This window comes from Canis lupus, chromosome 1 (assembly GCF_011100685.1).
Source record: "Canis lupus familiaris isolate Mischka breed German Shepherd chromosome 1, alternate assembly UU_Cfam_GSD_1.0, whole genome shotgun sequence".
Classification (NCBI taxonomy): Eukaryota; Metazoa; Chordata; class Mammalia; order Carnivora; family Canidae; genus Canis; species Canis lupus.
The window spans coordinates 94,788,428-94,814,703 of NC_049222.1; the positions used below are offsets into that span (position 1 = coordinate 94,788,428).

Sequence of the window (26,276 nt, forward strand, 5' to 3'; positions counted from 1 at the left end):
CAGAATCCTCATATCCTCTTTGCTTTCCTCTAGAGCTACATCTGTTATTGAATGTTCCTATTATAATGTGTCCACCTGAATGAGGTTATTCAAATAGTCTGATTATTGATCAGTATGTTGGGACTTGCTGTATTCCTTCAAAGATTAGACATGTTTTTCATACTTAATATTTCTAGTTAGTATGATTTTGAAAATTAAAGTGCATATTTAATCTAGTGTTTTCTTTCCTCCGTTAGTCCTCTTAAAGTATTGATGGTGTCTCTTATAATTAATAATTCCTTGGGAGGGATGAAAAGATTTGATAAATTCCTCTGATATTTTCACTACATTTCTAATAATGTACTAAAAGGTAAATTATGTAAAGTACAACTATCTTGCCATAATCAGTCCTAAGGGAGTGACATATGGAAGTAGATCTTTTATTCTGGAGTTATACTGGAATTTTAATTTCTTAATAAATTCAAGCCAATGGTTCTCTCTTGTGGTGCATATGTTCACAACTATGTAAGTACTATTTTAGTTATTATGGTTCCAGGAAACTGCTATTTGATGCTGACTCTCCACTTCTGCTCAACAGCTAATGGGTCAGGAGCTCTGTGGTTCCAGAAGCTCCATGAGTTCTTGATATACAGACTCACATTTTATTAGTACCGTGATTGCTGCCATGTTTATCATGTTCTCAGCCTCTTCTGCAGAATGACATGTGTGAGAATTTTTACGTAATTCTAATGTTGAATTTTGCTTACCATACCAGTATGCTTAGAGTTTTTTTTTTTATAGGAGACTGAGGAATTTCTTTTCTTCATCATCCTCTTTTATCTCCACTTTGCTTTTCCCACCTCAACATGAAAATATTACTGTATTGAATTGGAGACGTTGAACAATTTCTTATTATTTTGTGAATGTGAAATTGGATTAAAATAGTTTTCAGCTGTGAAAACAAAAATCAGAACCAAAACTTTTATACTGGTTGGAAAACTTGCTAATGAGAGGGTTCACAGCACTAATACAGTTGAACAAAAGGAATTGTTAAGTCTCAATTTTTATGTATCTGCTTATATAATGAATCGTATTAGGAGTCCCACCAGAAGAGCATTCACAATGAGCTCGATCCAAAGGTACTATGCCACTGTCTCTGTATTAGCCATCCTTTCATTCCCACTAATTTTTTTTTTTCTGATGTTCCTTGCAAAAGATAAATCCTTATAAATGACACATAGCTCTAGACCCTGGCTTAACTGCATTTCTCTTTAGATAATAATAGAGAAATAGCCAAAACAACACACTAATGGCATATTAATTTATAATCTCTAGTTGAGTTTTTGAAATCACGATAAATATACATCTGACTTTTTAAAGTCATGATGACCCACATGAACTTCTGCCTATTTATCCCATCATTTATTGAAGTGCAGAGTATTTAAGTCTCCTACTATGTATATTTGTGTATTTCTCCTTTCATATTGATTAGCTTTTTCCTCATGTATTTTGAAGCTCTTCTGTTAGGTGCATACATGTTTAGGATTGCTATATCTTCTTGGACAATTGACACCTTTATCATTATAAGAATGCTCAATTATGTATAAAATTTACTTTATCCATTCATTTGTTGATAATTTGTTGATAATGTGTAGATTGTTTCCATATCTTGGCTATTGTAAACAAGGCTGCAATGAACAAAACTGTATCTGTCTAGTATCTAGTGGTCTAGCTTTTCAAAATAGTATTTTTGTTTTCTTCAAATAGATACCTCATAGAGGAATTCCTGGATCATATGGTAGTTCTATTTTAATTTTTTTGAGGAACCTCCACACTGTATCCAATAGTATCTGCACTAATTTATATTCCCACCAACAGTGCATGAGGATTTTCTTTCTCCATGTCCTCACCAGCATGTTATTTCTTGTGTTGATACTAGTCATTCTGACAGGTGTGAGGTGATATCTCATTGTAGTTTTGGTTTGCGTTTCGCTGATGATTAATGATGTTGAACATCTTTGCAAGGGCCTCTTGGCCTTCTGTATGTCTTTGGAAAAATGTCTGTTCAAGTCAGTCCTCTGCTTATTTTTTTGTCAGATTTTTTTTGTTATTGAGTTGTATGAGTTTTTTAAAAATATATTTTTGACATTAACCCCTTATCAGATATATGATTTGCATGTATCTTCTTCCATTTCATTAGGTTATTTTTCTTTTTGTTGATGGTTTCCTTTGCTGCACAGAAACTTTTTAGTTTTATGTGGTCCCAAATGTTTATTTTGGCTTTTGTTGCCCTTGCCTTTGGAGTCAGATCCAAAAAAACAACACTAAGAGGATATTATTGCCTGTGTTTTATTCTAGAAGTTTTATGGTTTTAGGTTTTATATTCAAATTCTTAATATATTTTGTGTTGATTTTTGTATATGGCATAAATAGTGGTCTAGTTTCTTTCCTTTGTATGTAGTTGTCCAGTTACCAATATTTAATAAAGAGACTGTTCTTTCCCCATTATACGTCCTTGCCTCCTTTGTCATAAATTGACTATATATGAGTGGGTTTATTTCTGGGGTATCTATTCTGTTCTCTTCATTTCTGTGTTTGTTTTTATGCCAGTACCCTACTATTGTGATTATTATAGCTTTGTTGCATAATTTGAAATCATGGAGTGGGACACCTGCAGCTTTGTTCCTCTTTTTCAATATTGCTTTGGCTATCTGGAGTGTTTTGTGATTTCATACAAATTACTTATTCTAGTTCTGTGAAAAACACCTTTGGAATTTTGACTCAAATCACATTGAATCTGTAGATTGCTTTGGGTAGTATGAACATTTTAACAATATTAATTCTCCCAACTCATAAGAATGGAGTATCTTTCCATTTATTTGTGTAATCTCCAGTATTTTTCATCAATGCCTTATAGTTTTCAGTGTGCATATCTTTAACCTCCTTAATTACCTTTATTCCTAGGCATTTTATTCTTTTTGATGTAATTATAAATGTCTGGTCTTGGACTTTTACTTGTTGGGAAGTATCAATTACTGATTCAGTCTCCTTACCAGTAATGTCTGTTCAGATTTTCTATTTCTTTATGATTTAGACTTGGAAGATTCTATGTTTCTAGGAATGTATCAATTTCTTCTACGTTGTCCAATTTCTTGGCTTCTATTTTTTCTTAGTAGTCTCTTATGATCCTTTGTATTTCTTGTGAAATTAGTTACAACTTCTCATCTGTTATTTCTATCATATGTATTTGAATCCTTTCTTTTTCTTGGCCAGTCTAGCTAAAGTTTCCTCAATTTTATCTTTACAAAGAACCAGCTCTAAGTTTTATTTTTTATATTGCCTTTTTAGTCTCAGTTTTATTTGTTTCTGCTTTGGTCTTTATTATTTCCTTTCTTCTAACTTTGAGCTTTGTTTTTTCTTTGATTTCTTTTTTTAATTTTTATTTATTTATGATAGTCACACAGGGAGAGAGAGAGGCAGAGACACAGGCAGAGGGAGAAGCAGGCTCCATGCACTGGGAGCCCGACGTGGGATTTGATCCCGGGTCTCCAGGATCGCGCCCTGGGCCAAAGGCAGGCGCCAGACCGCTGCGCCACCCAGGGATCCCTGTTCTTTGATTTTTCCTAGTTCCTGTAGCTGTAAAGTTAAATTGCTTATTTGAGATTTTTCTTGATTTTTGAGGTAAGCTTGTATTGTTATGAATTTCCCTCTTCCAACCGCTTTTCCTGCATCTCACATCTCATAGATTTTGATATGACTCACTTGTATTTTCTTTCATCTTTAGGTATTTTTTATTTCTCCTTTGATTTATTCAATCGCCAATTTGTTGTTCAGTAGCATGTTGTTTAATCTCCTCATATTAGTGGTTTCTCCAGTTTTCTTCTTGTAACTGATTTCTAATTTCATATCATTGTGATTGGAAAAGATGCTTGATATGATTTCAATCTTCTTGAATATATTGAGACTTGTTTTGTGGCCTAGCATGTGATGTATCACGAAGAATGATCCATGCGCACCTAAGAAGAATGTGTATTCTTCTGCTTTCAGATGGAATGTTCTACACATATCTATTAAATCCATCTGGTCTAATGTGTTGTTTGAGGCTGATGTTTCCCTATGCATTTTTCTATTTGGATAGTCTATCCATTGATGTAAGTGTGTGTGTGTGGGGGGATAAAGTTGCCTACTTGTATTATAGTATATTGTATTATTTGTGTCAGTTTCTTCCTTCAGGTGTGTTAATATTTGCTTTATTTATTGCTCTCACATTTTGTACATATATATTTATGAATGTTATATTTTGCTGGATTGACCACTTCATCATTATGTAATGCCTTTCTTTGTCTATTAGTCCAGTCTTCATTTTAAAGCCTATTTTATCTGATATAAGTATAGCTATAACAACTTTGTTTTGGTTTTCACTTACATGAAATAACACTTTATGGGTCTTCACTTTCAGTAGCACATGTGTCCTTACTTTGAAGTTAGTCTCTCATAGGCAGTGTATTGATGAGCCATCCGACTATGGCATGGCTGCAGCACAGGGAGACAGGGTGCTTGCCTGGCTGGCTGTAGTGTGGTAGCAGTGCAAAGCAGAGCTTGGGTTCTCCTGACTGGCTACAATGTGGCTGTCGTGTGTGCATGGGAAGGGTGGTCCCAGTGCCACTCGCAGGTTAGAGTGCCAAAATGGTACCTGCCAGTGGAATAGGATTATAGAAATGGTGCCCACCAGCACTTTTGTTCCTGAAAAGAGTCCCAACAGGCTTCTGCCTCTCTGGAAGTCACTTTAAGATTAGTAGATGAGTCTCTTCCACATGTAGTCTAGGTCCTTTAAAAATGCTGCTTTTGTGCTGGGTCCCAGGCTGAGTGAATCTCTGTGTGAGCCCTTTAAGAATGAATTATCTTTTCCCTATAGTTCTGTGGTTGTTCTGGACATACTCCCTACTGGTTTTGAAAGCCATGTGTTTTGGGGGCTTGTTTGTCTGGTGCAGGGCCCAAGGGTTGGCTATGTCTGATATGGAAGATAAGCTCCTTGCCCCTTAGGGAACAGTTCCATACCTTTGAGGTCCCACCTGTGTGTGTGTTGCCCTGCCTGGGGGGGGTGTTTTTGGTGAGAACTTGTCTCTGCTGCTCTTATCCCTCTCAATGTGTCTCTTCTATCATTTGTGGTAGAAGCACTGTTCATCTAGTTTTTCAGGACTCTCTCAGAGTTTATTCCATTTGCAGCTATAGATTTGTTGTGTTTGTGGAAGGAAGGAAGTTCAGGATCTTCTTATGCCACCATCTTGAACCAGCTCTAAAAATATATATTTTTTTAAGTAAAATGAAACAAACGGAAGATAAAGATTGCAGAATGGGGAGATGGGGACTGGGGTCTTAAAAAAAAAGTGATCAGAGAAGTTTTTACTATCATGGTGCCTTTATGATGGAGCTGCAGGAAGTCAGGGTGGGGCCGTGTAAATGTCTGGGGAAACACCTAAGGACAGAGCAAATAAAGTGGAAGGCTGTGGCATGTTTAAAGAAAAGCACAGAGACAAACTAGACAATTCAGAGAAGGGTAGTGATGAGAGAAGGGGGAGTGCTGGGGAGGGCAGAGAGCCTGATTAGTCATGGTAAGCACTTTAGACTTGACTGAATGAATGGAAGTTCTGGTGTTTTGAGCAAAGGAGTGGCACTGTCTGCCTTGAGTTTTAGAAGTCTCACTCTGGTTTTTATGAATGAACTATAGAGGCACAAGGCCTAAAGCAGTAAAGGCTGTCAGAGTTAGGAAACTGACAAAACCTCAGCAAAAGATGATAGATAGTGGTTTGGACAAGAGCAGGAGGAGGGGTAGTAGTGAGACATCGCTAGATGCCAGTGAAAATTCTGAAGTAGTGCCAATTGGATTGATTGACATGTGAGGTATAGGATGTGAGTTGGAAATTAAGGATGACACCAATAATTTTTACTTAATCTACTAGGAGAATAGAGTTACCATTAACTGGGAAAAGAAATATTGGAAGTGGGAACAGATTCAAGAGAACAAGGACAGGAGATAAGGTAATTTTGAATGACTTCTAGACACTTGGGCTGAGCCATATACAGTCAGACACGTAAGAAAGAGTTCAGGATAATAGGTCCAGGCTGGAAATACCAACTTGTGAGTCACCAGCATACCAATGGAGTTTAAAGTCATGAGATAATATTAACTTCCTAAGGAGTTAGGGAAAAGCAGAATGAGAATATAAGGATAAATTAACAAAGAAGGCATAGATGCAGTGGCTCTTAAGGTAGGAGGCTAACAAGAGAATATGGTCCCTAGAAACCAAATGAAGACACCTCTCTAATAAGGAGGTTTGGTGGTCATCAATGTCAATTGTTGCTCCAGTGTCTGTTAAGGTAAAGATCTGCATTCAAACTTTGGATGTAGAAAGAGGTCAGTGATGTCTATGAAAGATAATTTTGGTAGGAGGGAAGCCTGCCTGAGTGAGTTCTAGATAAAATTGGAAGAGAATGGCCAACAGATATAGGCTGATACAAACAGATTTGGAATAGTCTTCCATATATAGATGGCCACCAGGTACCAAAAAAAAGATGCTCAACATCAGTAACCATTGGGCAAATGCAAATCAAAACTACAATGAGTTATCACGTCACACCTGTTAGAATGGCTACTTTCAAAAACAGAAGTGTTGGTGAGGATGTGGAGAATAGAGAATACTGGTGCACTGTTGGTGGGAATGTAAATTAGTGAAGCCAGTATGGAAAAGAGTATGGATGATCTTCAAAAAATTAAAAATAGATATACCATATTATCCAGGAATTCCATTTCTGGGTATTTATCTAAAGAAAATGAAAACACTAACTCAAAAAGATATATATACCTTCATGTTCCTTGCAGCATTATTTACAATAACCAAGATATGGAAAACATGAATGGGTAAAGAAAATGTGATATATACATACAATGCAATATTATTCAGCCATTGAAAAAAAAAATCCTGAGGAAATCCTGCCGTTTGCAAAAACATGAGTGGACCTAGAAGGTATTACGCTAAGTGAAAGAAGTCAAACAGAGAAGGTTAAATACTATATGATCTCACTTATGTGTGGAATCTAAAATAAAAATAAAAACAAAAAAATCATGCCTGAAGATATAGAGAACAGATTGGTGCTTGCTGGAGGTGGGGACAAAAAGATTGGTCCAAATGTGTGAAGGGAATCAAAAGACACAGGTTCCAGTTACAAAATACAATTACATCAGTGGCAAAGCAGGAGATGGCAGCATCCTTGCCATTTGCAAGGACATGGATGGAGCTAGAGAATATAATACTAAGTGCAATAATTCAATCAGAAAAAGACAAATACCATATGATCTCTCTCATATGTGGAGTTTAAGAAACAAAACAAATGAACAAAAAGAAAGAGAGAGAGAGAGAAGCAAACCAAGGAAAAGACTTTAAAGAACAAACTGATGATTATCAGAAGGGAGGAAGGTGAGTGGATAGGTGAAATAAGTGATGATTAAGAGCATATTTATCATAATGAAAAAATAATAAAGAGAATTTAATAATCAATAAAAACTGAAACAAAAATTAGATACATTATGAGGATGCAATGTACAGCATGGTGATTGTAATAATACTGTATTGCATATTGAAAGTCGCTAAGAGAGTAGGTCTTAAAGGTTCTCATTGCAAGAAAAAATCTATATGTATGGTGATAGATGTTAATCAGACTCACTGTAGTGATAAGTATATTGTAGTATTTACAAATATCAAATCATGTTATTGTACACCTGAAACTAATGTTGTATGTCAATAAAAAAATTCAAATACAGATGTAGGTTGGAGAAGAGATATGGAGGAGTAGCTAAATGTAGATATGAGGTAAAAAAGAGGTATTACATATTTATTTCTTAATATTCAAAAATTATGGTGTGATTGCATGCTGACTGTAATGATTAAATAAAATTTTCATTGTTGACTCCTAAGGGGAAGTGCCTTGTGTCCTTGTGTCCGGGGAAGTAGTTAGATTCTAGTGCAAGGTGGAGTTTGGTCTCTGAAAGGGGCATGGGCAGTGTACCCCCTGCATCAGAGGGAAGGCAGAGTAAATGGGTACAGGGGCATGTAGGGGGGCAGATGTGGGGAATATAGGGAAAGTGTCTTTGATTGCTTCTTTTTTCTCAATCCTGTGGGAAGCAAGTCATCAGCAGAGAGTAGGCACTGGAGAAGAGATTTTGGAGGCTTGCAGAAAGAGGAAGCTTGAAATATAAAATAACTTAGGAGGAAGAAGAGTAAAGAGAAGAAATACGTTAGGACTTTTGGGCAAAAATTAGAATCCTTGTGAAGTTACTGATCATGAATAAAAGTGAGCCCAAGCCTTGACATCCTAGGGGGAGTCATGATCCAGATGGAATCCTGGTTGATCCTGCTAATTAGATCCATCAACTGGACCAGTTCCATTAATTGATACCGGAGGCCCATGGAGGAAGGAACAAAGTGTAAATAAAAACAAAAGAACTGTTCCAAAAGCTTTGAAATTTTGACACCTCCTTAAAGCTTTTACACAGAAGGGGAAAGAAGACTGTCCTCTACCTCATCTCTCATCATGGCACCCCTCAAGGAATCTCCTGCTTTGCCACTGATGTAATTTTCAGACATACCAAGTGAAGACAGTAGTAACCCCAGGAAGTATATGGAACCTGATGAATGTGGAATAGCTGGAGGACAATGCAGACCCCAGGAAAATGTAAAGAATTGATGTGTGAATATCATATGGTAACTGACTAGAACGTTTTGTCACCAAGCATAACACCTTCCTGAGAATTCCCAGAAATCCCTACACATGTACTTTACTCATTACAGACTGATGGATGTTGGCCATGATTAGAATAATTCTACTGTTATTATTTTCTTTAGAAAGGGATGGGGGTGGGGTAGAGGGAGAGAAAGAGAATCTTTTTTTTTTTTTTTAAAGATTTTATTTATTCATGAAAGGCACGGGGGTGGGGGCAGAGACACAGGCAGAGGGAGAAGCAGGCTCTGTGCAGGGAGCCCGACACATGGGACTTGATCCTGGGTCTCCAGGATCAGGCCCGGGTCAAAGGTGGTGCTAAACTGCTGGGCCACCAGGGCTGCCCAAAGAGAAAGAATCTTAAGCAGGCTCCATGCTGGGCATGGGGCTCAATCCTATGACACTGAGATCATGACCTGAGCTGAAATGAAGAGTTGGTCACTTAACCAACTGACCCACCCAGGCACCTTATTGTTGGAATAATTCTACACAGAGTCTTCCAAGATTTCTGTCCTCTTATTATTCAATCAAACACTAATGTGGACACCACTGTGAAGAGATTTTGCAGGTGTAATTAAAACTTCTGAGTCAGTTCACCTTAAGACATAGAGATTTTTTTAGGTGAGCCTGACCTAATCAGATGAGTGCTTTACACACAGGGTTTGTCTGGGTGGTGATATAAGAGAAGATCAGAGAGATTTGAAGCACAGGAGGATTTGACACATCATCGTTGGCTTGAAGATAGACGAAGACACATGAGAAGAAGTGAGAGTGGCCTTAAGGTGCTGAGCAAGGACCCAGGATGACAACCAGCAAAAGAGGGACCTCCTCTACAACTGTAAGGAACAGAACTCTAAAAACCTGAACTCTAATAATCTAATATCTCCTAGATGCAGATATCTCCTTAGAGCCTCCAGGCAGGGAGTCTGCTGGCTGACACCTTCCTTTCAGCCTTATGATACTCTGAGCAGAGAATCCAGCCTTGCTGAAAACCATGTAAATAAATGGGTATTGTTTGAAGCCACTGAGTTTGTGGTAATTTGTTACATAACAATAGAAAATGAATATACAAGCCTTTATATTTCCTTTGCTCAAGATCTAGATGAGTTTCAGAATTAGGCAATTTGAGGCTACGCAGATAGCATTCAACCAAGTTAGCTGGGGCCATGTGATACCAAGTTGTTTCTCAGATTCACAAATATACCCAGGAAGTTGTGACACTCTCATAGCAAAGGGTACCATCAATGAGGTCTTTTTCTAAAACTTGCTGCACTAACTTTGAACATGATTCAATTTCACAATTATTTATTGCTTAATGTAATTCTATCCATAAATTGTTATTTGTTTATAAATGGAAATATCCTAAAGCTTTTTTTTTTTTTACAAAGGCAATAAAGTCTTCAATTTTACTTTTTTTCCCCTTCACTCACTGTAGTCTCTGACAATTTTTTTCTGAAATACGAAAACTAATCTGGTAAACAAATGATACTGGAGAAAATGGACATCCATAGGCTAAAGAAATCTCAACCTAAACTTCACACCTTTCACACTAATTAACTCAAAATGAATCAGAAGCTTAGGTATAAAAAGTAATATTATAAAACTATTAAAACAAATCCTGGGAGAAAACCTTTTGGATGCAGGACAGATCAAGAGCTCTTAGTTCTTTTTTGTGGGTACCTTTTAACAAAATTTTATTTTCAATAACAGATTTATGTGTACCATTAGTTATTCTGAGAAAAAAGGAAGAGTATTCACCGGGTTTATAGACAAATCACATAGATTGATCATTCATTATACATCCACAGATGGTCAATAGTAGAGCCATCCAGTGTTTTCCTGAGGAAAAATCTCTTTTTGTGTTCATGAAATTTTTAGAGGATTAAGAGTAGACCAGTGTGTCGAGAGTGAACTGAGGATGCTGGCAGTAATCTTGTGGAGCAGAGAGGGGATTTGCCAAACCCAAGTTCAGGTCAACCTGGCAGAAACTGCTGAAGAGAGAGAATAGTTACTTGGACTTCAAATCTGCTGGTCAACTTTACAATGTCATGTTATTAGAAATAATGAAAACAGTATTTTCCAGCAAAAATTGAAATCAGTAATACAAGTGTAAGGATGTTAACACACACATGTATATACACACATGTAGTACATGCGTAGATATATGTGTGCATATACATGTCTGTGGATATTTTTTCTCCCAGCTTTATTGAGGTATGATTGACAAATAAAAATGGATATATTTAGGTTGTACAATATGATGTTTTCATTTACCTGCATATTGTGAAATGATTTTGCAATCATCTCATGAGTGAAACCAGGAAATCATACCCCAATTAAGCTAATTAATATATCCATCATCTTACATCTTTGCCCTTTCCTCGGGGTGAGAACATTTGTGATCTACTCTTCTAGCAAATTTCAAGTATACAGCACATTATTATTAACTATAATCACCGTATTGTATATTAAATCTCAAGAGCTTACTCATATAATAACTACAAGTTTGTACCTTCTGTATATTTGTAAGTTAAATTGTTAGGCAATAAGCATGCAAGCATATCTTTCTACACTCACACACATCTTTCAAATGTCTTGAAATATTTTCAATAACTCAAAAATAATTTTCAAAGAGGGAAAAATGCATGCAGTATGATTGTTCACTATCCCGTTTTATATGAATTTGCTAATAAACCAATGGTTCTCTGGACTTTTCAGCATATTAAACGTTAAACAAGAGATAATTGTTTCTTATTTTTAGAATAGTCGATTTACAATATATGTAGCTGTTGCAAGTTATATATTTAAATTCTTTTAAATATGTTCTTTGGTAATAGCTTTTTAAATGAAATTTTTGTCATCATAGAAACAATACCTTGAGGTAAAATTGCTTTTTAAACTATATTCGGTAAGCACTTAAGTTTTGTGATTAATTTGAAAAGCTACAAGGATATTCATATTTGACATATAAAATAAAAGACTTCGATTCAATAATTTGGAGTTTTCTTTGCATCATTAAATTTCAATTGTTAATACTATTTTATCTTACAGATTCTTTTCAAAACATATTGGCTACTTGAAAGAGTTGGAAACCTTTTTATTTTTTTTTTATTTTTTATTTTTATTTTATTTTTTTATTTTTTTGGAAACCTTTTTAAAGATATGATTATACTGTTGTGATTATACATAAGGTAGGTTAAAAAGCTTTAATTCACATCTCCATTAATTAACAAACTTTTATTGATACATTTCAACAGGCACTAGATTAAGTATAAGAAATGTGGTCAGACATTCCTCACTAAGCCTGCGAGGAGCTTTCAGTGCATTTGTGAGAAACCTATGATAAGCAGTGGCTGTCACAAGAGGTAGTGCAAAGGGGTCTCACAGCACAGGTGAGACCTGACTTAGGTGGGGGAGTACAGAATGCTTTGGAGAAGGTGATGTTTGAAGAAAAGGCTGAAGAATGGGGATGTTTAACTTGGGGAGGCAGAGTCAGCTGGTTGAGATGAGATCATTCCAATGTCCATGTCCTCCGGCCAAAGACCATCAGGAACACTCCTCTAAACAAATTTTATCCAGAATAAGTTGGGTTTATTATTCATTTCAACAAAGGAGGACATACACCACTGGAAACCATGGAGTGTCTCTGTAGGAGGTGTTAGAAAAAAACCTACTGTTGGGTTGGGTTTTGGTTGGGTGATTTGAGGGAGGGCTTAAAAGTGAGGGGTCACTTTAGATTGGATGCTGAAAGCAGAGGCAATTCTATGATTGATATCTCAATAAATCTTATCTATAAGAGAGAAGATTATAGCCAGAATAAACCATTAGTGGTAATGAGTAGATGTCACTCATTTTAGCCAAGAGAATGGGGTGTCTGGTATTTTTAGGGGTGGCACCATGATCTTTCTATACTTAGAAAATGATTATGAATTATCTTCATTTTATCTCACTGTATCATGATCTCAAAGTAACTTTTTTTGGTGTTGGTATTCTGTGATATCTCTTGGTATTTATGTCCAAGAGGAGATTAGCATGGCTCTGGTGTGAGTGAGGGCCACTTCTGGATATTAGCAGGGCTAGTTCCCCCCACTTCTCTCTCATGAGTGAAAGGAAGCATAGGGGAATCTTTTAGCTTCAATTGGGAAACATCATTCTTGAATTTTAGAAATCAATGAAAGGTACAGGTCTACTAGCCAAACCCATTCAATGTATGAAGGAGAAACAGATTAATGGGTAAGTGCATCACTGGCTTGGATGTATTCTTTAAGATTTGCTTAACTTTTCCTCTCCCAAATTTTGTATTTATTTTGGCATAGTAAAAATGCATAAATATCAAAACACCAATATGATTTCAGTTCATGCACCTTCTCTTAAATACTGTCTCAGCCTGTGCCTGTTGATTCCCTTTGCTTAAGATTTCAACCTCTATCTGTACACCGCCCAATGTTATTCCCTAGAAAACTAATGCAATGGTATCAGAATGGAATGATATAAGACAAAGAAGATATTCACAAAAAATCTTATTATATAAAGTCTGTTCATAATTGTTTTTTTTTTTACAAAGGGTTTTTTTTTTTTAACATTTCATTTATTTATTCATGAGAGACACACAGAGAGAAGCAGAGACAGAGGGAGAAGCAGGCTCCTCACAGGGAACCTGATGTGGGATTCGATCATGCCCTGAGCTGAAGGCAGACACACTCAACCACTAAGCCACCAGGCGTCCCTAAATACAAAGGGTTTTTTTTTTTTTTTTTTTTTTTTTACAAAGGGTTTTAATAAGAATTTATTCACTGATAAATTATCCATATGTGAGTAAGGGTAAAGATGTCACCGTAATAAAAAAACACACAGATACAATAGCTCTTGGAAGCTGTAGAATGTTAAAAATCGAGTACTTCTCCAGAGATTAACAAGTGTCACTTTTTTCACGTTTATAATTTACAGTATTTTTCTCCATTCCTTTGTTTATCGATACATCAGTCATATATCATATCATATCATGTCATGCAGTGAAATGTTTCATTTGGTGGCTGTGTCATTCAAGGAAGTTACTTGCAAGACTTTCACACTTCTGAGTCCGTCACTGATGTCTGGCTTCACCTTGACAAATATATTGGACTCCCCCAGCATGTTAGAGATCACCAAGTGTGAGAAATAATGACATAACTCCCTGAAGAAGATAAGCAGGTAATGTAGATAGCATGTAGTGGATCAACCAGTTAGACTTAGTTCAGTCCGTTTTCTACATTTAGTGATACATCCAGGTGATTGATTTTGGCATCAAAACTGAACTACTTCTCTTTCTCAACTTGTTCTTCCCATATCGTCTTCTGATGGCAAGTGCTGACCATTACAGATGCTGCCTTCATTGAAACTGGATCACTGGCTGAACTCCTTTCATCTTCATTTGCAACCCCTACCTTGGGGTGTTTCCTGATCTGTCCATGCTCAAGTGGGCTCACCGTAGTTGCTTGGCCTGATACCGAGAGGTCTGTCTTAATATGCTGGTTTGTGAGCATGATCAATGGTTGTACACCCAAGGAATATCCAATCTGTTTAATTTTGTCCAACGTTCTCAGCCCTCATGCTTACTAGTCAAGTCACTGTGTCCTTATGCTTGACTTCCTGAATCCATTCTTTTCTCTCCCCAGAACTGCTCACATGATCCAAGGCAAATAACATCTTCCAGTAGATTTTCCTTTTTTTTAAAAAATTAGTAAATAAAACTACTACCTTCAAAATTTTGCCTTGAAAGCAATAGGATACTTCCAAAAGTGTAATGTAAATGGAAACGATTGCATTTGTAACTGTAAAGCCATTTTCCTGAATTACGGTGTGTGCAATCTCTGCTAAACACTGTCTGGGATCTCCACTGCTTCTGTACCCTCCCCACACCTCCTGCAGGTCTGATGGCCCTGGGAGGGCATGAGGTTCCTGCACTATATTCTAACTGACTCTGGGCTTTTGTTTCCACTCAGCACAGCCCTTCACCACAGACTTGGGGTCCCTATTAGTTCACAGGTGCATTATGTTTGCAGGTGAGTCAGGGAAAAACGTTTCACTTACCTCTGTGTTACCCACCCCCTGCCTACGAGGTGACGCTCAGATTTGACGGGGTTCCTCCAAGTTGTAGAGTTTGGTGAAACAGCCCTTCTAGAGTATATCCGTAGCCCTCATTCTTTCTGGATAGGCCATGCATGTGGTTTGCCTGATGGAGCCCAGACCCATCAGGGTTTCTGGATTCTGGGTCTGTTTCTTAGAAAAGACCAAGAATCTTGTTCATGTCAGTGCTCTCCAAAATTTCTATCATTCTTTTAGCCCATAAAAAATTTTTCTGAGCACATAGCATCTTATGTGTGTATATTTATTTTTTTGCAAATGAACTGCATGCACTATGATTCTGTGATTTATATCCATGACAAAGCTTATACAAATATAAGGACTTTTTTTTAATGAGATGAAAAAGATTCCACATGGAAGTTCTAATATTTTTCTTCTGCACCACAGTGTACTGTCTTGTCCACTCCCCTGGTGAAATGCTCCATCAAGGGGTCTTACCCCTAAGGGACTCCCATGCCTCTCAGGTGAGCAAAGCAGGAATGGTATCTCCAGGAACTGGATTTTGTATATTTTTGCCTCCAATCCTCAAAATCTGTGATGACTACTTTGAATGGCAGGTGGGTTCAGGATTCAGAGAAAGGTACACTTTTCACAATGGAGTTTTACCCAGATGGAGAAGTGGAACACATTACATTGTGCTGGTTTTCATGGAAGTTAATGAAATTAAATTTCCTTGTCATTCATTTCTTTTTAAATCATGCTTTGATTAAAAACAACAGACTGTGATCAAAAGAGGTTTCCATTCTCTGAAATATTTCATTGTCTATATGGCAACGTGGCTTTTTCTTCTTTTTTTTCTCTGAAATAGTGATATGTACCATAACCTGGTGGTGGTGGAAATAATTTCCTGTAGCGATGTCATCTGACTTAGGAAAGGGATCCTTTCATGCCAATTGTGTCATGTAGTAGAGGAAGCATCTGATCAAAGTCAGATATGGAAACTGAGTATACATATGGCTTGGGGAGTCTCTGCATGCCACAGGGTCCCCATTTGTTAATTGAGTGGCTGGGATAGAGAATTTTGTGTGTTTTCCGGTAAAGGCTCTTCATCTTCCCCCTTCTCCTGCCTGCTTCTTCTCTTCCACTTTCTCCTCTCTTTACCTACTCTTCTTCATCTGAAGTCTCCAGTATGCCTTTGACAATAAGAGAGGATTATGGGGTGAGGTGGTGGTGGAGGGCAGTGTCATCTCTGAACAAATGGAGGGAAGGTGCAGCATGCAGCACTGCTTTGGCCAAGTTCTGTTTCCTGCTTATGTTATGGACAAATTTTGTAAATAGTGTCCTGGCTCTGGCCATAGGACACTATTGCCTGTCCTTCTTGATCTGCTCTCTGCAGATCCTTCCAGCAAACAGCCTTGCGGTAGCCCTTCCAGTTTTATTTTTATTTTTTAAAAAGATTTTTATTTATTCATGAGAGACACACACAGAGAGAGAGAGAGAGAGAGGCAGAGACACAGCCAGAGGAGAAGCAGGCTCCATGCAGGGAGCCCGACGTGGGACTCGACCCCAGGTCTCCAGGATCACTCCCTGGGTGGAAGGCGGCGTTAAACCACTGAGCCACTTGGGCTGCCCCCCTTCCAGTTTTAATAGCCTATAAATTACATACTTATTTGTGGGGCAAGGGCATCTCAGCTTCCTACCCAAGGCCTCCATCTTCTCTTCCACTGAGAAAGGTTCAAGATAATGGAACCATTTTCCAGAAAATACTTGTCGGTTATTCTGCTTGCCCTTATTCCAAGAGGGATAAGAATGGCTATCGAAGCTAACTTACCAGACACATATCCTATCTATCACTTCTGTAAAACTATTTTGTCATACAAATCTTCACACACAAAAAAAATCCTATCCACAGGACCAAATAAGCACACACATAAAAATGCTCAGAGCAAAGACCTGTGTCACCCAGGTTTCTTGGTATCAGCATGAGATGAGGCAATTGTGTTTTCCTACGAAAGATGGTAGCATTTCCTAAATCTTCATCTATTTTGTTGAAAGTTACTTACTTTATGCCTCTTACAATAATTTACTTTTATTCTACTTAAAAACATGGTTTGGAAATAGCTTAAACTTTCGTAAAAGAAAGTATCCTTTTTATGACTGTGGAATGTTGTGGATGTGGGCATCTATAGGGAAATGATGAGTTATCCTAGTTATTAAATACTATTGATTGGACATTAGAGGGCATCCATGGCCACTTTCCATAGTTCTGTGATTCAATAACATGAGAAAGTATCACCAAGGGAGTGAATTTCAAAACATTAATAGCTATTACTCTGTAAAATATTTTACTGCCTATGTTTTTTCCTTAATTAAAAAAATATATATATACCCACAGAACTGACACCAGCTCATTCCTCTCTTCTGAGAGAAAGGATTATGACATTGTCATCCCAGTGGGTGTCCTGAGAGATTTCACCATACACTTGATATCTATTTATTATCAAGATCTTACCAAGTCAAGGGCAATAGGATTCTTATGACCAGTGAGAAATATAGAGTCACAACTAAGTGCCCAATTTGGAAAATCTTAGGAAGATGGTGAGATCTTATCTATTAGATAAGATTAAAAGTATATCTTTTTAAAGTATACTTTTTAAAAGTATATCTTATCTATTAGATAGATTAAAAGTATACTTTCTTTAATTTAAAAGATGTTAAAATGCCAATTCCAAGTAATTTAATTGAGATAATATGTATTTCAAGCACCAACTAAGTGAAATATTTTCTAAGATTTCAAAATTACTTTAAGCAATGCATCCTTTTTTGACCTTATAACATAAAATAGAACCTGACTTCTGGAGTCTTAGAAAATGAGCATTCCTTAGAATTATATAAAATATGCAACCTTATTCTACATAGCCCAGAAGCCTAAGCTATCTTAGCATTAGGAGTTTTTCATATTCTGGAGATAGACATAATATCATCTAAGGATATTACTGTATTTTAAAAGGAGCAAAAAAAGAAAAAGATATAATTACTTAATGTTATTAATGGTAAAAATAAACAAGCCTGAGGATGTAATAGAAATATTGCCAAAACTCCGTCTCATTTCTAAAACAGCTTCATATGTTTGATACTATGGATTCGCTTGATTTAAAAATAAAGCAAACCTCCCAAACTGAACACAAGCTGTTTGGGGCCAAATAACATGCTGTCTACAGCATGAGTCAGACGTCTCTTTGCTGGTTCAATCCACTGCATTCAGTTGCTGTAGGCCTCCCTACATCGTTTCCAATGTGAAGAAGTCGCTTTGAGTGCAGGAACTTGGCCCTAACAAAATACAAAATGTGACCCCTGATGCTGTATTGCTAAACAATAAAAAAAAAAAAAAAGGACAGATAAGATATCTTCCCTCATTAGATGTAGGCAAAGTTTTGTTTGTTTTCAGTTTGTGATTCTTTCAACTGTGGGTCAGAGCTCAGGGTACTGAAAATCCACGAAGGAAAGGATTTTTCAGGTATACATGGGGAATCGAAAGTTTTCTTCAGAAGTAATTAAAAAATACACAAGCATTTTCTCTGGGGGGTGGGGCACAGCTGTACTGCCAATTTGTAGATCCATGCAGGGGGTCTGTCACTGGATGGCTACTCAGGGTCCTAAGAATGGAGATGAGGCCTCTGTTCAAGGTCTAGCTTTGGTGTCTGTGGGGCACTGGGAGGTCTCTCTGTGGACTACGTGGATTGTGTGTGGGTCTCTGTGCTCAGACCTGTGATCTCTGAGGTGTCTCTGTGTGAAGTCTGTGTGGATCTGTCACAGGTCCCTGTGAGGTCTCTTGGTATTGGCCATTGTGAGAGTCTCTGCATAAGATATGTGTGGGAGGTCTTTGTGGATGGTCCCTGGATATGGACTCTGTGATGTTGGACCCTGTCAGAGGTCTCCGCATAGGGTCAGTGTGAGCTTTGTCTTTAGAAGAGGTCTTATGTGGGTATCTGTGGGAGTTCTCTGTCAGAGGTCTCTGTGTGGGGTCTTGGTGTGGGTCTCTGGGAGAGGTCTCTGTAAGATGTGTGTGGGAGGTCTTTATGAGTGGTTCCTGGACATGGTCCTCAGTCAGAGGTCTCTGAGAGTCTGAGAGTCTCTGAGGTCTTGGTGTGGGCCTCTGTGGGAGATCTCTGTGTGAGTCTATTAGAGGTCTCTGGAGGGGTGTCTGGCAGAGGTCTCTGCGGGGAGACGCAGCAGCAGAGCAGCTCGTGGCCAGGCCACCTGTCCCTCAGGTCCCTCCCTCCCATGGGCTGGGTCCTGACGGCGGGGGGACCCTCCTGGACGGCACCCTCACTCCGGATGGGTCACTTCCCGCCAGGTGCAGGGCAAACCCCACCCGATGGCTTCTTCCCTCTCCCTGGGCTCCAGGAAACCATAACAGGGAACCAGGCAACACTTGCTCCATGACCCAGGCCAGTCCTCTGGGAGCCATCTGTGGGCTGCACATTTAAGCACAGGTCATGGACCCCCAGTCTGCCCAAGGTCCCCAGTCCTGAGCAAGCTTATCACCTTCAGCTGAAGGGACCCTTTCCCCCTGCAGGCCTCGGTGCCTCCGGGTGCCAGGCCCTCGGTGTGGGAGGTGCGGTGGCTTCTCTCCACCTGGGCCCTGGCAGCAGGAGTGGGGGAGGACCCTGGGGTGACAGCTTCTGGGCCTGCGGGTGGCAGGGGGGCTCCCGGGGGCCTGCGGGGCCTTGGTCACCACCCCATGTGTGGCCACATGGTGTGGCCTGTCCCCACCTCCCTGGCACCTGCCCCTGCTCCACTTCCCAGGAGGGGCGACCCAGGGAGCAGGGGACTGGTCGGGGTAGCCTCTGCGCTCCCCACCTGCTCACACCTCAGAGCCGGGGGTGTCCTCGCCCTGCGCTGCCCCAGGGGACGAGGGGGTGATGCCACTGAGCTGCGAGGGCCCCCGGTGTCAGTGGGGACAGGAGAGCCCCCAGCAGAGCCACCCTCTACCCTACCAGGCCCGGGGGGCATGGTTCCCCCTGCCTCTCCGCTCAAGGCCAGCCTCGCCTGCAGACCCTGTGCCTGACTCTGACACAGGGCACTGTCTGCCACCCGCCTGGAGCCTGGGGGGCGGGGGCCTTCTGTCTCTGCAAACCCTCCCTATGGCCTAGGAGTTCGGGGTAGGGACACTGCAGGACAGGATGGGCCTAGCTGGATCCTGGGGTGGGGGCCTTCCAGGCCTTGTTCCTCTTTTGTGTGTGGTCATAAGGACGGTGCTATGGAAACGGAAGGGGCATGAGGGGGCATGGGGGGCAGGCCGCGGGTTCACCCCCTCCAAGGCCCAATCCCTTCTGGAAGCCAAAGCAGGCACTGGGGAGAGCAGACTCCATCCCTCTCTTCCCCAGCAGGGCCCACACAGAAGGCAGAACCTCTCATGAGAAAAAAAAACATATATTTTGGGAAGCAATACAAATCATGGTACAAAGAAGCCATTAGCACATGGAAGATGTGCTAACATGAGAAACAAAAGGCTTTCTTTGCATATACTCAACTTTTTCTTGAAGTAAAGCTTTCCTACCATGACAGGTGTGAGGAGCACACACTGCCTGATGGGATGACACACATTTTTGAAGACTATATGTTGGATAACGGTGAATGTGACCTGAGGCACCTGCCAGCATCAGCCTGTGCTGGCTGGGTCTGCCTGGGGCCCCCAGCTCCCTGGGTGGGCCTTCCCATCTGCTGTCCCTGCCTGGGATCCACTCGGCCCTGTTGGGACAGCTGTGGCCCTTGGGGATGGCTTGCTGCTTGGAGGCCGTCTCTCTCATCACTCTCCCCTGTTCTGGGGAGGAAAGAACCTTGTGGTGGCGGGAGTGCCCACGTCCTGGGGCCTGGAATTCTTTGTGCATATTTATGTCTGAGGCACGCATTCCTTGGTAAAGTCCCAGTTTCTCCACCAGGACCCGTCCCACAGCTGTCACAATCGTCTGAGCTTCAGTAGCTCTGCTGTCCATAACTGATCTGCTTCTGACTGGTACCTCCCTCTGGACAGTTGCTGACACAGGCTTGCCCTTTTGAAGGGGATCTTCCAGTCCTTTGCCTTTTTTATTGAGATTAAGACATTGCAGAAAGTTCCTTACCCTTTTTCTAAAGTGGCTTTCTGGAATAACCTGTCCCCTTTCTGGCATGAGCTGGAGGTATTTGCTTCCAAGGCTATCTCCTGTTCCTCTGACACGGGGAGGGTGGCCTGTCCCACCAGCTTGGAAAACGCTGCTTCCCAATGGCTCTGCACACTCTTCATGCTCTTCTGATTTGGGACTCTGCAGGTCTTCTGTCTCAGCAGTGGAGATAGTCATCTCACTCTGGCTCTTACATGGGTCCTCAGCTTTCGGTATACTGGGCTCCTGCTGCACCTCACTGCTCAATTCACTTGATACAAGGTCATGTGGCACTGGGGAAGCTGGTGTGTCTCCACTGGCATGTTCCCTCTGGGAACAGGAGGATGATTTGTGTGTGGACAAGGTGTCTATGGTAAGGAGGACATCAGTGGGAGAATCTTGCAGGGGCACCTTAGTATCATGGTCTTGGACAAGGTCGCAAGTGCCAGAGTCTTGAAGGGAGATGTCACTGGAAGAATCTTGAAGAGGCACACCAGCGATAGGTCCTTGAGGCTGGTTCTCTGACTCTACCTTTTCTTGGAGCTCAAACTTACTGGCAACCTTTGCTTTAAGGCATGGCTCCTTTAAATCTTGGGCAGCCAACTCTGTAGGTGGTAAGGGGCTTTTACTAGGGCATGGAGATCCTGATCTCCTCAGATCCACATAAATGGTTTGGTTGTTGGCCAGCATACTGGGTTTTAAGATGACTTTCCAAGCAGGGGCCTTCTTGGGCTCTGTCTCCTCCCTGGCCTCTTCAGCCCTTGTAAATTGGGACCTGAGCTTCATCTTCAGTATTGCTACCTTGTTTTGTGAGGCCTGATCCCCACTTTTGTCCTTTAGTTCATTCCTGGCCGTTGCTGAACTTGACTCCAGGTTGTCTTTCTTGGCCCCCATAACAATCTCACTCTCCAGGGCTCTGTTTGTGAGGCTGAGTGTAGAGGTCTGAGAAGGTGATCTGTCTTCCTGTCCAGGTAAAGGGACCTCTGAGGGCTCCTGGACATCACCAGGTGAGGCCTGCTGAATTTCCTCACTTGCAGATGAGGGGACAGGCTGGGGACTCTCTGAGGTGGGAATGGACTCTTCTGTTATCTCCTCTCCCAGATGCGGCTGAGGAGGTTTTCCCAAGAACTTGTAGAACATGGCTCTTGAGTGGGTCCCAGATACACAGGTGGCTGAGCAAGGAGAGGGGTGCAGGGGAAGGGGCAAGGGTTGAGCTTCACATAGCTTGAGATCTATGGGCTCAAAGGCTTGGGAAGGTAGGTCCCACTTATGCCTCACCCGAAACCTTATGATGTGTGCTTCCAACATCTGTCGAGTGTGAGGACTAAGGAAAGGCAGCTCATGGGAGGTATTTATGCAGGGTTTCCGATCATTCAAGGATGCCAGATTTCTACGTTCACTGCCAAGGTGGGACTTGGGCAAACTGTGAGTGGCCATAAACCAGGATCGACGCACGCTCACAGGGATCAAACCTTCATTGATCTGTCCCAATTTCCTGCACAAGTGAACCTCTAAGTTTTTTTCTAGATGTTTCTTACCTGGGCCCCTGGCTAAGTGTTTTCCTTGGTCACTCTTCAAGGTCCTCATCAAATGTCTTTCTAACTCCTCCTCAGAGTCAGTTCCTAGAACCTTTACTGGGAAGCTGGCTGAAACTCTGGAGAGATCTGTTGGGCTTCTCTTCAGACATTGCTGTAGACCGTTACCCAAGTTATTCTGTAGTTGGGATCTTGTTTGACTCTTCCTATAGAAACTTCTAGGGTCCCTGGACTTGGTCCTCTGTGTAGTCTGGCTGCTTTTGCCTTTAAACACAAAGGGCCTTGAGAATCCCTGGTTATCCTGTGCCTTACTTGTCTCTGGGAATTCATTGGGAGGCCACATCAGTTCCAGAGACACTTGGACCCTGTGGGGCAGGCTGTCTCTGTGTTTATCCTTGCTGAGCCTCCTTTGATGGTGGTGTTTTTGGATATTAAAGATTACAAAGTCCCCATGAATGATGGAAACTGACCCGTAAGACTGGGAGTCCTGGTTGTACTTGGGAAGCTTGGGAGGGACTTTGCCAAAGAACTTCCGATATCTTTTCATCATGTAGTGTAAAGTCCTCCCCCTTTCTTGGTGCTTTGGCAACAATGGCCATTCCAGTTGTTGAGTTTCATTTGGGATGAAGAATTGTGTCTTTTCCTGGGATGCAGGGCAAGGTACCCCACAGGCACTCATCTGGGGTGGAAGAGAAGGTGGTCTGATTGGGACAGAAGGTGCAAGATGGGCCTGGGGCTGGGGCCAGATTGGTGTCGAGGGTTGGAGTTGGATCCCATGGTGGGGCAAGGATGAGACATGGGAAAACTGTGAAGATATTTGATCCTGAATTAGAGCTGGCAAGCAATTAGAGAGCCCATTGAATAAAAGAAAGGGAACCTGTAGTTGAGGAGAGTGAGTACAGACCAAAGCAGTGGCCAGCAAGGACTCACTGTGCAGAGAGGGGAGACCCCAGAAGAGCTGGCTGCATTTCTGTTGCAAGTGGTCTTCCAAGATTTTGGGGGATGAGAGCTGCTGAGGACTGGCCAGCTGCTCTGGTTCATCTTTCTGGTTCTGGAAGGATTGTGGGGTTATGGTGGTCTGCTCAGCACTGAGTAACTTCCACATAGTCCCCAAAGAGTTCAGGTGATTGTCTGGGCACAATTGTTTCCCAATTGATCCATCCTTTTCTTTCTCCTTCCAAATCTTCAGTTCTACTCTTTTTGTGATTAGTATTTCCAGCAGCTTCTGGACATCCGAGGTGACAAAAGAGGGTTTATGAGTCTCTATCTGCCAGTTTGTAGGGTCACCCCAGAACGAGGCCTCTGGTGGGTGGCAGGCCAGGTGTTCTTGCTGGCATTTGTGCTGTGACGAGGTAGGGAAGAACAAGGACTTGGTACTTTCCCACCACCAGGAAAAGGATAAAATGGGATAGTCGGCATGTCTGAGGCCTGAGACGGCTAGAATGAGAGATGCCAAAGAGGAATTACCTGGAAGTAAGCTCTTTGTGATTGTGCCCAGTAGGATTTTCTTTAAGTTATTTTGGTCTTCTTGAGGTTCTGCTGGCAGGGTGGAGTCCAGAGGTAGAAGGCGATGGAGAGGAGCAGGGGAAGCTGATGGGGCCAAGGTGTGAGCAGCATTTTCCCCAGACTCCTTCCTTGGCTTGTGGGTTCTAGCAGGTGCTGCTTTGGACACCTCCTCAGGGGCTTCTTGATGTAGGAGGTGATGAAAGGCCCCCTGGTCAGGGAGCCTCCCCAGGTAGCTGCAAGAGACAAGAGGCACAAGCTGCAGCCAGGAGCAGACGTGGCCAAGAGGGTAGGCCCCATGGCCCTCCACACCCCCACACCCACTTCGCAATGCTCCTACTGTCCCTCACCCCAGGGCTTTAGCCACACTCTATCCCCATGGTCCTTGCAGCCCTGGGCTCACACTATAGACTCTGGGAGAATCATCCAGCAGAGAAAGGGGAAAGATTCTTTACCTTTGGAGAAGGGAAATCAGGTCCTGAACCTCCTCTAGTTCTTGCAGGCAATCTCTGCAAGCTTGAAACAGAAAACTGGGTCATAGACATGAAGGCAGGGGCCCAAGTCTTTTAGAGGAGGCTGGGTACAGTGTCCCTTTAGGGGAGACCTTTGTGGTTTAGACTTGGGAGTCCCAAACTTCAGTGTCCAGGGCCACGTGCCACACAGTGACATCAAAGCTCATGATGGGGATCGCTTTGTCCTATACAGAGTACATCCCCATTCATGACCTTGTTGGGGGAGACAGGACTGGGTCACCTCACAGAGGACTCTGAGCAAAGTTGGACAACTTGTCCACAGTTGGAGCTAGAGGTTGACAAGGCCCTGCAGCTCCTGCTGGGCAATACCGTGTCTGGCCCCTTGGGGCTTCATTCTGGCCCAGAATTGGAGAAGCGTCAGGGTTCTGCTCTGCTTCCCAGGAGCCCCCACCAGGGCTCTGTTTCCCAAGGAACAGACTCGGGCCCCAGGATCCTGGAGACTGTGGGGCTGGGCACTCGGAGCAGGAGGGATGGTGTACCTGGGGTGTGCAGGGCTCAGGGGCAGAGGCTCACCTTTCAGAGTCTTCAGAGTCTGGGCTTTCTTCTGGCTCCTGCTGCTCCTTCTCTGAGGCTCCACTCGATGCTGAGATGAGAGAACATGGGGAGACTGGGACCCCCTCCCTGCCCTCTGGAGCAAGCTGCAGATGCTCAGTGCTCATGAACAATGTGACTTCCTACATTTAACTAAGAGGGGAGGGGGCATGGGTTTCTTTCTTTTACTCATTTTCAAAGTAGATAAGTACGTTTTCAGTTTTTCTTCTTTGAAGAATGTACAGAAAGATTTTCTACGTGAGAAATTCCTCTGTCACTGGTCCTCTGCTCAAGAAACACACATATCCCCAGACCTGCAGCATCTGCGTTTCTTCAGGTAAGACCCTGCTCTCTGAGGTCAGAGCCCCACTCCAGCTGCTTCCTGGGGCCTCCTGAGCTCAGCGGCTGCCCTTGATCAGCCCCGACAGAGCAACATTCACCTGAGACACCTGCCCCAGGAAGGTGGCTGGTGAACGGGTTCTCAGGGGCCTGATCTGTGCTAGAGATGGAGCCCTCAGCCATCCCGTCCTCGGCCACTGGTGGTGTGTGTTGAGGATGTTGTTCTGGGGCCCTCCACCACACCTGCACTCCTGGCCTGAGATTGTCAGGTAGAGATCCTCGTGCCCCTCTAACCTCTTCCTGGTCTGGCCTGTCCCTAGACAGATGGTGTTCTGCTCTATTCATAACAATGCATGTGCTGTTCTTTCCTACCTTAGGAGTCTCTCCAGTGATTCAGAAAAGTAGAAATATTAATAGAAAAGAGGATGGGATCATGCTCTACTGGGTCTGGGCCAAGGATTCCTTACCTTCCTGCTGCTTCTGTGTTTCTTATGTGGTGGTAAGGATGGATCATTCCGGAAGTAGGAGAATAACAGGAAGAAGTATATACAGTATACTGTGTATACTCCCAGTATACACAAGAAAATGAAAATGGCTTTAATTGTCCAAGAAGTGGGGCTGAAGCTCAGCCAACCAGCAGTAATGCTTTTCAGAGAGAAGAGGTAATTCTCCATCTCTCTCTTCTGAAATGTGTTAGTGCCAAGTTGCACTGTTGCCAGCAGGCTACTGAGCCCTGGGCGTGGACTTGGGGACAAGAGGCCCAGGCCACATCACAGAGCTTTGGCTTTGTCACAAAGGGCTCCTGAAGGAGGGGGAGGGGACAGAAGAGAAGTAGGCTGGACCACAGCCCCTCCCCCCACCCCCAGCCCTGCAGC

General features: G+C 42.0%; 1 protein-coding gene and 1 long non-coding RNA gene across 3 annotated transcripts in view; one reads left to right on the forward strand and one right to left on the reverse strand.

Moving 5' to 3' along the window:
• Nucleotides 1-20,237: 20,237 nt before the first annotated feature.
• Nucleotides 20,238-26,168, reverse strand: LOC102155374 (spermatogenesis-associated protein 31E1). Its single transcript, XM_038527280.1, has 4 exons — nt 25,869-26,168; nt 25,045-25,114; nt 24,454-24,514; nt 20,238-24,234 (listed from the first exon to the last, which is right to left on the reverse strand). The coding sequence occupies exons 1-4, from the start codon at nt 26,073-26,075 to the stop codon at nt 20,295-20,297; spliced, it is 4,278 nt and encodes a 1,425-aa protein (XP_038383208.1). The 5' UTR covers nt 26,076-26,168; the 3' UTR covers nt 20,238-20,294.
• LOC111096991 overlaps nt 24,602-26,276 on the forward strand; it is a 44,757-nt gene continuing 43,082 nt past the window's right edge. The window contains exon 1 of one of the 2 annotated variants that reach the window (XR_005354295.1): nt 24,602-25,399. This is a non-coding gene — a long non-coding RNA (uncharacterized LOC111096991). The remainder of the gene's footprint in view (nt 25,400-26,276) is intronic. The other variant, XR_005354294.1, reaches the window with a different exon arrangement.

What these genes read in the sequence shown, in the direction of transcription:
- LOC102155374 (XM_038527280.1), bottom strand. Translation starts at nt 26,075, where the DNA reads ATGGAGAATTACCTCTTCTCTCTGAAAAGCATTACTGCTGGTTGGCTG. An exon ending in AACACAGAAGCAGCAGGAAG is followed by an intron (nt 25,115 to 25,868) that starts GTAAGGAATCCT and finishes CTCTCATCTCAG; the next exon opens with CATCGAGTGGAGCCTCAGAG. An exon ending in GACTCTGAAGACTCTGAAAG is followed by an intron (nt 24,515 to 25,044) that starts GTGAGCCTCTGC and finishes TTCTGTTTCAAG; the next exon opens with CTTGCAGAGATTGCCTGCAA.